Raw genomic sequence first — 10,732 nt, forward strand, 5'->3', positions numbered from 1 at the left:
ATCGAGAAGGTTGATTACTTAGAAGATGATTATAGCATTAAAAAAAATAATAAAAAAAAAAACCTTACTTATCAAAACACAAAGTTTTAGATGATCAGTTTATGTGTGGTTATCATATGCTATTAATTAGAAAGAAAAGTAAATGTGAAATGAGATAATAAGTACTTGTATTACTTATTGAAATAGTAGAAATGAAGTATGAACGAAGATGTGAAAGGAGATAATGATCTAAAAATCGGAGATGGGAGCTAGAGTTTAAAGGGGAAATGAAGAAGAGAAGAAACATGATAAGAAAACTAGGCGGACACCCTTGTGAGGTGGTGCGTGACAGTGAAAGCGGTACGAGAGGTGGTTGTAGTTTCCTAGAGGCCCGTGCTCTAAAGTCTTAGAGAGATATGTATCTTAATTATACAACACACATGTCAGGTTGTGCGTGGTCTCCGGTTATGAAAAATTAGCATGAGCCTGACATCCATGCCAGTGTGTACTAGCGAGTCATGTAATATTTTTTTTATACTTCATTTTTTGGTATATTGGTAAAAAAAAATGTAATAATCTTATTAAGCATAGAAAGAAGAGAGCAAAAGAAAAAAAAAAAGAAAAGAAAAAAGCAGCATGAGCCCGGCACGATCAACTATTTTTTCATCTATATATGCACGACCCTCTCAATAAAGCGAAAGTCCAAATGGCGCATCACGTGAGCCTACACAACACGACCCATGCTTTTCTTTACCTCTGGAATGGCAAACAGGTCGTTTGGGTCGTGTCGATTTCGGGTTGGGTCAGGTCGGGTTAAGTTGAGGTCGGGTCAAGTTCGGGTCGGTCAATTTTTAAGACCAATTTTCAGGTCAAATTCAAGTCGGGTTGGTTTGAGTCGGGTTAGTTCAAGTCGAGTCAAGTTTGGGTCGGGTCACCAAAATAAATTCACTTAAGAAAATAGTTGGAGAATTAAAGTAAAATCGTTAAGAAAATAAAAAAATAAAAAAATCGTAAGTACCCATTACTTAGAAAAGAAAGAAGCCCTAAAATAAGTGATTTACCATTTCACCTTTTTCACTTCAGGAATCGGGTCATTTCGGGTCGGATCAATTCGAATCGGGTCAATTTGAGTCGGGGCAATTCAGGTCGAGTCAATATAATTCAGGTCAATCAATTCGGGTTTAAATCGGGTCAGGTCACTTCGGGTCATGTCAAGTTCAGGTTTCGGGTCGATCATTTTGGGCATCAGGTAATGTTCGAGTCAACTTTATTTCAGTTCAGGTCGGGTTGGATAGTTTGGGTTTAGATCATTTTCGGAGCAATAGTTTCGAGTCGGGTCAGGATTGCCGGGTCTACTCTGGATCCGCTTAAGTGTGAACTTACCTCCTTTTCCCTTTGTAAAAAGAAAGAGCTCCATCCAAACTACCTTATTAGTTAATACAGTTGCAGAGTTGCAGCTTCATCTTCATTCTCCAATGGTGATGACAACCACCCACGCTTTCTGCGGCATTCCATCTCTCAAAACATTTCGACATTCTCACTCCAATTCCCCCAAATTTTCTCTCTCTTCAAATTACTGGACCTCACATAATTCTCATCCCCAATTTCCAATTTCAAACCCTAATTCCAATTTTCTACCACCACCATTGTCATTGTCATTATCATCGTCATCAATGGCTTCCACTGTTCGTGCAATCTCTTCCTCCGCCTCTGTTGGTAAGCCACTTTCTCTCCCTTTCAATTATTGTTCCAATTTCGACAATTATACACTTTGCTGGTAATTAAGAAGTTTCAATTAATTGACAGTTTGATTGTTAATCAGGAACATCATCATCATCGTCTGTGGTAGTTGGTGAGAATGATTTGTTAATTGTTGGACCTGGTGTTCTTGGTCGCTTGGTAGCTCAACAATGGAGTCAGGTGTAATCGCCATTTCTATTGCATTTTTACCTCCTATTTCTTTCCTATGTAAAATAGTTCCTCTAATTCCTCGAAAACTGATTAAGGCAAATTAATACTTTGTATGTAAATGTGGTACATTTTAGCTTAGTTAAACAATACTGTACTTTGGTAGCGTGTTGTGTACCGTACCCAATCTTGTAGTGAGCCACTGCCATAATAGATGTTCATTTAGTCATGTATAATATATGTTCACCTTGGTGGATTTTATATTGTAAAGGTACAATAGTTACTGAAAATTTATGGCCATAATCCTTAACACCCGTTTGGCAAGTGGTAGTAAACATTGTTAATGACTCCCATGGTAACAATACTTCGCCCAAATTGTCTCCATATATTTCTGTTTCTAGTCGGGGTGGTATTGGGTGGTTTTGGGCATTTACGAACGAAAACACAAGTTTGGGGATGATACTGCATTTCCATGGATACTAGGATGTCATTTACCTTGTCAAATACACTAATGTTCATTCCCATAACCAATTTCTATAGCCTGCTACCAAACAAGCCATTGCTTTTGTTCTGAACACAAATCACAATTATATACCAATCCAATACAAAACTAAAGGAACCGGTAAAATTGAGGTATAGGAAAATTAGGTAGCTATATCTAGAGATTAAGCTACCCAAGGATTTTTCAAGAAAAAGCTACTGCTGTGAGAAGCCCATTTAATATTTATAAGGTTTATCGGAAATTGGTGTAATCTTGTACACTAGTTTCAGACATTGGATTATCGGCATTAAATTGCTGACATAAACTTAATATTGTTTAGAAAGGAAACTTTGGGTTATTCCAGGTTAATTTTTCCCTTGGATAAACGATAATTTGGTTACCTTATGTTAAATCCTTGCATTTGCTTGTGAGAATTTGACACTTCTTTTTTGGTGCTGTAGTTAATTGTTTGGTTTTTCATTTTGGCAAAATATTGTTATAAGATAATTGTTCATAGGAATGATGAATGACAATTCAAAGTTATTGTCTTTTCAATATGCTTTTCTTGAAGAGGAAAATTCTGATACAAGTGGTCATTTTGGTGTCTAGGATCATCCAGGATCTCAAATCTATGGGAAGACCGCAACTACAGATCATCATGATGAATTGATAAATATTGGAATAACTCCTTCAGTGAAGGGAGCTATGCTACCCTGTCAGTTTCCGTATGTTATTTTTTGTGCTCCTCCATCAAAGAGTCCAGATTATGCAGGTGATGTTAGGTAAGTTTATACACCTTGAATTTCAACATCCTATTCTATGATGAAGTGATTGTATCATGATGAAATCTACATCAAACCTAAATTCAAGGACATTCAGCAAAGGATATAATTATGTCAAAGACTAAAAACAGCAAAGATAAACAGGACAAAAATATTCAATAGCTCAAGCTTTTGGATCTGGCTTTATTGCTAAGCTTAATCTACTTTAGGTGAGACCAAATTGGATTAAATCTAATTTTTTAAGATCATGTAATACAAATAATTAACATAGTTTACTTGTCTGCTGCCTTGCAGCAGTAAAATGCAAACCATCCTAAAGCCAAATATTTGTCATGCCAGATTGCCAGCACAAACATGATACATGCACAATTAGTTGCATCAAGTGAATGCCTGTAATTAATCAAGTCCCATATATCGTTATCGAACATGTTACACTATTGAACATCTTGACCTTCAATTCAGACCTAACAGAATAACATAATTCCTATAAAGTTTCCAGCTTGTGTATGTTGCTCTATTAAACATCTTGAGTCTTGACCCACACTCTGTACAAGTAATCATATGACCCAATGTGATCTCACTAAGTGATTCCCTAGGATGAGTAGGATCTAGGCTTTAATGTTACTGTGTTTTTATTTGCAAATTTTATGTTCATCATGGGCCAACTCTTTCAATTACAAAATACTTTTTCTTTTTCTTTCTTTTTTTTTTTTTTTTTTTTTTTTTTACTATGCTTTCTTTGTTTCTTTATACTTGTTGATTTGCTGAAGTAAATAGATTTTAAAACTACCCGAACCTTATATAATTGCTGTGCCAATTGTTTCCATGGCATTGCAAACAGGGAAGCGGCATCAAGCTGGAATGGTAAAGGATCATTTGTTTTCACTTCAAGCTCTGGACTAGTTGACGGTACTGACAATGGGAATTGTGATGAGGTGTTATATCTCTTGTACTACATTGCTGTTATCATCGTATGAGCTTATTTTTCTATGTCAAATTTGTTGCTGAGATATGACTTATCTGATCCCTTTTTTAGAAGGAAAATACCTCTACATACCATTTACATATTGGTCCAGAACTATGTATTCATATACATCAAGATAGCCATGTTTTTCTTATCATATTTTTCTTCAACAATGCTTTCCCAGATGTGCCCATGGATTTTTCTTTCCCATTTACATTATTGCAGTATATTTCATGAGTGAATCAAATTCCTCAACATGGATTGATAAAAGAACACAGCCGTTCAGACTTGTGTTAATTGCCTAAAATGCAACAAGAGTTTGTTCAAATTATTCAATATAGTCCCATTTCATTAGAGAATGTTGGCCCAGGCCTCAGCTAGCAATAGTGGCTGGAATGTATTTGTTCACTTCTTGCAGTTTTATTTGTCACTAGATTTAGCTCTCAGAACATTTCAGTTTTCTTGCATTTAGGTACCAGGTTTGCATATTTCTGATTTTGATGGAGTCTCTTTTTCTTGATGGTTTCACAGGAAACCCCTACTGTACCAATGGGAAAGAGCCCTAGAACAGACGTCCTTCTGAAAGCAGAGAACGTTGTTCTAGATATTGGCGGTTGTGTTCTTCGATTGGCAGGACTCTATATATCCTTTAATTTCCTTTTATAGATCTGCTGAATTGCATTTCCAATTCTTAGTACGTAGTATATAATAGAAATTTAAGTTGTTAATAACCTTGACTCTTAATACAAAGCTGATAGAGGTGCTCACACTTATTGGTTGAAGCAAGGAAAGAGTGATCTTCGTCCAGATCACTTTGTCAACCTTCTTCACTATGAAGTAAAACCTCTAACCCATGATAACTAGTGCTTTTTTCAATCATGCTATCATCATAGTTTATTGATACTTTTTTGGAGCACGGTTACATTAAAATTTGAATTTCATAGGGTTCTAAAATATTTATTTATTTATTTATTTATTTTTATTTATTTTTTATTTATTTATTTATTTATTTTTTTATCGATCATTGGCTACCAATTGAAGGTCCATGCTGTTTGGCATTCTGATATTTTGTATGCAGCATGAGATGTATTATAAACAATTATAGGTTCAAGTGCATCATTATACTGTATTCTGCTTTGAATGTTTAGCTTGTTTCTTCAGTATGTCATGTGATATGTCCTCTTGATCATATTGGTACCCCACCCCTTCTTTACTTCACACTTTTTTTTGTGGTAATTTCTTGTAGGATGCTGCATCACTAGCAATTGCAATCTTGAAAAAGAATTTATGTGCGAGGGTCTTCCTAGGTTGTGACAATCATCCTTTTTCAAGGTATTCATCGTATCTTGGATCATCTTAGCATACTGCTTTACTGATTAATAATTCAGTTGTTTTCTTTTCCTAATCTTGTAAATTTACCCTTCTATTCTGTGCAGGCAAGAAATTATGGACCTGGTTATTAAGAGTGGAAAATTCAGTGGGAATTTTGATGGTTTTACAGGTCATTGGATTTCGGACAGCAAGTTTAATTGCTTGATGTCTAAAACTAATACAGTAAACTGCAAAAATAGTTTTGCTCCAATAAAGGCTATACAAGTAGTTATCTTCGTCACACCAACTGAAAAAGATTGTATCAAATCTCATATTCAGAACTTTTATTTCCTCTTTGCATCTTTAGATTTGTGAAAATCAGATTTGGTTGTTACTTGACTTTATCCCCCCCCCCCCCCCCCCAAAAATAATTACCGATTAAGGTGGCAGCTATAATTGCCTCTTATCCATTATGCACTCAGGAAAACCTTGCTTAACTAGTTTCTCGTATTTCTTGTCACAGGTTCAAACGATTCACTTGGTAAAAGACTGAACAACTCTAAAACTCGTGCTGAAATCGGTTGGGAGCCAAAATACCCAAGCTTTGCTGAATTTCTTAAAGTAATGTAAATGTCTTCAGAGATTATTACACGAATGTGAAGCAGCTTCTTTTCCCTCACTTGCTCCATTTCAGGTTGACTGGTTCCCTTTTCTTTTTCATTTTGCTTGGCTGTGAATGTGATCATAGCACTGTTTTGATCTCATATTTTGGTGTTAAAGTGAGTTTTTGGGGGTAGGTAGATAGGGTTTATGTTTGCATTGACAAGAATGCTGATTGTATGATGTAGTAAAAACAAATTTTTGATTTTTGAAAATAAATAAAAATAGCTATAGAAGTGTCTAAATTTGTTTGTATTCATGTGTTGTACTTGATTTATGGGACTAGTTTCAGTATGACTAATGCTTTCATTTACATACCAAAAAAAAAAAAAACTAATGTCTTCATAGTTTCAAACAGACGAGTCAAGTAGTATAGCTAGCCGTGAATCTGACTTTACAACTTTCTCTCTTGTTAGCCAGCTAAAGTTGGGTTAGAACCGTTGGAAGAGTTTACGACTTCTGCAGAAAATGATTTACTCACCTAAAATTGGTTTTGGGAAACCTTATAGTGAGACGAGTACAAAAAGTTGTGCTCTCACAATAGGTGTATCAAAATCAGCTCTTTCACCCCCAAGGCCCCAATACACTGCTTGATAAATGAATAAATTATCATTGGTAGAAATCTGCTAAAATAAACGCAGATTAATGTAAAGATTTATACAGTTATAATTTGATTGCGACTAAATAGCCTAACGCCCTAACCAAATTTGTAAAATAAAACAAGGGCTTAAACATCAAATTGTCTGTACTTGCAATTAAATCTAGTAAACCAATCATTAAAAAGTTTGGCATTATATACGGCAGGCTTTATCAAGTATCTGCTCATGCAATAAAGACCTTTTGTGCAGCAGAAGCCTCCACGATGATCCATGGTCCCCTACTATCTTGGAGCACCTAATCCTTTTTATCTTCTCCAAGAGGCCTTACACTATAAGGGAATTTTACACATGCAAATGTAATGCTAGTCTGTTTCAACTTGTCACATTTTATATGTTTGATAAACAATTCAAAATCATAATCTTAGTTATTCTAGACTACCTTCAAACAAAACTTATGAAGAATTTGTAACAAGCCGACATCATGGCATGTACGCGACATGTGCTCATCGAGTCATAGCGTGTCATACTAGTCATACATGCATTGGGCATTTGGGCACATTGTATCGGGTGTACAATAGATGCTTTGGGCGTATGCTTGACCTTAACGTAAAATAAATTGAAATAATTGACAGCAAGATAGAAGCAAATACTCATCAACAACAGAACATACGTGTGATATGTCTTGTTTGACTTAAAATACTCTGTAGCAAGAGAATATATGTTAGTTTCATCATTTATGACATGATAGAGATCAGAAGAAAAAGCATACTTCTACATTTTCCTTTTTTGTTTTTGAAAATGGATCTAATTTTTCCTTAAGCACCTAATCTTCCTACATTACAAGATATAATTCAATAACAAAACTATCATTAGTGACTCTACTAGAAAAACCCACCAAAACCCTTCAATTCTACAGCTTGACAGTCCCAAAGAGGATATAATATCCGAATTTTGGTTGTTAGATGCAGTTGCTGAAGGAATCCAAGCTGCATGTTGTCGTAGAACGTTACCATTCTCACCACTCAACTCGTATTTCATATTAGTGTTTACCAAGATGTCCTCCGACTTGCAAGGTTTCACACCAATCGGACTGTGCCTGGTTGACATTAGCACACTCGCGTAACAAAGATTTGGGTTATTCCAAGCCCCAAATCTCCTCCCTAGTCTTTGATAAAAGACCTCAGAAAATTTCAGCTCCCCTGTCAGATTATTCCCATTAACATAAACTGCACTTACACCAGACATATTTGCAATTTCTGAAGGCAGATAACCTGTAAGATGGTTGTTACCAAGGCCCACATATCTCAGCTTCTTCAACTTTATCATAGACTTTGGAAATTCACCTGACAAACCAAGATTTGAGAGGTCCAAAATCATTAAATTTTGCAACTTTTGCCAATCAATCTTACTAATTTCACCTCCTATTGGATTATCAGATAACACCAACTCTTGTAATGAATCCAATTCTTCAACTGATTTTGTCAATCCACCAGTAATATTGTTGCCTCTAAGATCCAACAGAGTTAAATTTTTCATATTGCCAATATTACTAGGAATATTACCCATCAACATATTGTTGCTTATATCGAGCTTTAAGAGTGAATTTAGGTACCCAATTGAGGTAGGAAGGTACCCAGATAATGAATTCCTGCTCATATCAAGGATCAAGAGCTCCTTCAGATTGCCAAGAGTCTCAGGAACTCGGCCCGTAAAGTTGTTCCCAGAAAGTACTAGTCTCTTCAAATGCACCAAGTTGCCTATATCTGTTGGCAATGTCCCGGTAATTCCATTTTCGATCAACACCAAGGATTGCAGCTGTAGGAGATTACTAAAAACAGTAGGCATTGGTCCGGTAAGGCTAGGATTCGAGCGAAATTCCAAAGATTCAAGTCTTGAAGCCAACTTCTCCCAGTTGTTACTAGGTAAGGTGATCAAATTATGAGGAGAAATGAAGCAATTGTAAAAAGATAGAGATTTGAGATACTTAAGCTCAAAGATTTGTGGCCTAAATTCAGGGTTTTTGGTACATGCTAGAGAATTGTCATGAAGAGGTCCAATACTTAGATCAGTAACATACCAAAATTCATTGATGAGGTCACATGAAACACCCTGCAGAATAGAATATCAGAAAAAATTTACCAAAAAAATGCATATGTTTGAAATTATTTCAACATTACCATATTTGTATAGCAAGTTCAATAATGTAAAATTGTAAATGTAACCACCACAAGAAATTGACATGTTTCACAAGAATAGAATAAAAACTAGAAATCACCTTTAACTATATAATGAACCAAACTTTGGAAATTTGCATGAACAAAGTAATGGATTTTTTTGAGTTTCAAACTTAGTAAAGATGGAAACTTTTGAAAAATAGCAAATTTTTTACTTTTTTTTTCAAAGATATGAAATAATCATTGCACAATATAATACCCAAATGATGAAAAAATTTGATCTTTTTATGATGATAATTTTGTACCTTAGCAACAAAATTGGCATAAGAGACTTAACAAAAGAAATAGAAAGTAGGGACTCAAATAATATGAACAAAATTGGAAAATGAAAAAAGCATAATCAAGGATGCAACTCCATGTTACAAAACATTGCACATGCGGCATCCATAAACCTTATAATTGGGGTAGTAATTTATTGCCCCTTGTGCATGTCACTATTCTTATGCATGTCACTATTCTTGTGTTACTCAATATCAGCTTCCTAACCACTTATTAAAAGTTAAAACCCTATTTTTTTTTTTTAAAAAAAAAAAAAATCAAATTTTGAAATGGTGTAAGTTGGATTTATTGCGTAGGGATAGAAGGTACTAATCCGAACTTGTTTGATTAGAAGAGGCTATTAAACTCGGTAAAATTAAGGCTAATTAGGGAATGGTTACCCCCATAGGCTCCATCGTAATCGAACTAGTTACACTTTTAATGAAAACCCACTATCAACTTGATAATTAATTTCGGATAAAGTGGTAGTAACATTTGAAAACTCCAAGACACTTTGGGCTTTTGAGATAGTTTGATACAATATTACAATATTTCTATCATTTACAGGAGGAACAAAGATTTAACAACATTTCAACTTTATATGTAAATAATCAAGTGAATGCAGAATTTTCACCCCAAAATTTTACATGATACTCGAGATTATTGAACAAGCTTTCAATAACCTTGCACACTATATGTTTTAGTAAGACCACAAAATTACTCAAATTAGTGAACAAACTACAGTGTTTTACTATTCTAACTCTATTAATGTACAGAAACCAACACAAACTTATCACAACACAGATAAAATCAAGAAAAAATAGCAAGATATGACAACATTGAAGTACAATAATACACATACATATATTTAGTAGGTAAAAGTACATTATACACTTACTGTAAACATAATAATAATGCCATAAAATTTACACAAAAATATGAGAAAAATAATACCTGAATAGGAGTCCAACCACAAGGATCAGGATAAAGATCTGAACCATTCCACGAATTACCCACAAAACCTTGAATTGCATTGTAAAGTGCTTCTTTCTCTGTTTTCTCCATTATTGCTACTTCATCCCCTGTTTCTTCTCCATTGCACCACTCACCTTCCATGGAAAATATTAGGAGAGAGAAAATTACAAACCATAATTTTCTCAAATTCTTCTTCATATTTTTTTTTTACTAAAAACCCAACAAATTTATGGGTTGAAAATTCAAAAATAAATAATTTTCCTCTGTTTTTTATTATTTTGGACCTATTTTAATGCAAGATTAAAAAACCCACATGGGAATTGAAAAAAGTTAACATCTTTATGAAATGAAAATGGAAAATAACTCACTGGAGAAAGAAAAATGCATATAATATGGTTATTATTGAATAAAATGAGGGAAGAAAAAAAAAATCAGAAATTCAGAAAACAGAGGAAGGAAAAAACAGAGGATGTTTCACAAAATGATGTACTCAAATAGAAAAGGTACTGAAGTGTAAGGAAGAAGAAGGCTAAAAAGCAAAGAGAAGAAAAAATGCACAGTTTTCAAAGGATGAAAAAGAA

General features: G+C 34.5%; 2 protein-coding genes across 2 annotated transcripts; one reads left to right on the forward strand and one right to left on the reverse strand.

Annotated features, from left to right (window-relative positions):
* Window positions 1–1,395: 1,395 nt before the first annotated feature.
* On the forward strand, window positions 1,396–6,340 carry LOC145602035 (uncharacterized). The gene is made up of 9 exons (XM_081658144.1): window positions 1,396–1,695; window positions 1,802–1,899; window positions 2,978–3,150; window positions 3,992–4,085; window positions 4,646–4,756; window positions 4,862–4,951; window positions 5,361–5,446; window positions 5,551–5,615; window positions 5,949–6,340. Exons 1-9 carry the CDS (start codon window positions 1,455–1,457, stop codon window positions 6,053–6,055), a joined length of 1,065 nt encoding a protein of 354 aa, XP_081514270.1. The 5' UTR covers window positions 1,396–1,454; the 3' UTR covers window positions 6,056–6,340.
* A 1,029-nt stretch (window positions 6,341–7,369) lies between these two features.
* On the reverse strand, window positions 7,370–10,732 carry LOC145602003 (piriformospora indica-insensitive protein 2-like). Its single transcript, XM_081658112.1, has 2 exons — window positions 10,131–10,732; window positions 7,370–8,793 (listed from the first exon to the last, which is right to left on the reverse strand). Exons 1-2 carry the CDS (start codon window positions 10,347–10,349, stop codon window positions 7,522–7,524), a joined length of 1,491 nt encoding a protein of 496 aa, XP_081514238.1. The 5' UTR covers window positions 10,350–10,732; the 3' UTR covers window positions 7,370–7,521.

The sequence above is a fragment of the Chenopodium album genome, chromosome 21 (assembly GCF_948465745.1).
Source record: "Chenopodium album chromosome 21, dcCheAlbu1.1, whole genome shotgun sequence".
In the NCBI taxonomy this organism is placed as follows: Eukaryota; Viridiplantae; Streptophyta; class Magnoliopsida; order Caryophyllales; family Amaranthaceae; genus Chenopodium; species Chenopodium album.

Coding starts and splice junctions, on each gene's coding strand:
- LOC145602035 (XM_081658144.1), top strand. CDS start 1,455: ATGGTGATGACAACCACCCACGCTTTCTGCGGCATTCCATCTCTCAAA. Junction 3,151..3,991: donor GATTATGCAGGTGATGTTAG/GTAAGTTTATAC, acceptor CATTGCAAACAG/GGAAGCGGCATCAAGCTGGA. Junction 5,616..5,948: donor GAATTTTGATGGTTTTACAG/GTCATTGGATTT, acceptor TTCTTGTCACAG/GTTCAAACGATTCACTTGGT.
- LOC145602003 (XM_081658112.1), bottom strand. CDS start 10,349: ATGAAGAAGAATTTGAGAAAATTATGGTTTGTAATTTTCTCTCTCCTA. Junction 8,794..10,130: donor GTGGTTGGACTCCTATTCAG/GTATTATTTTTC, acceptor TCTATTCTGCAG/GGTGTTTCATGTGACCTCAT.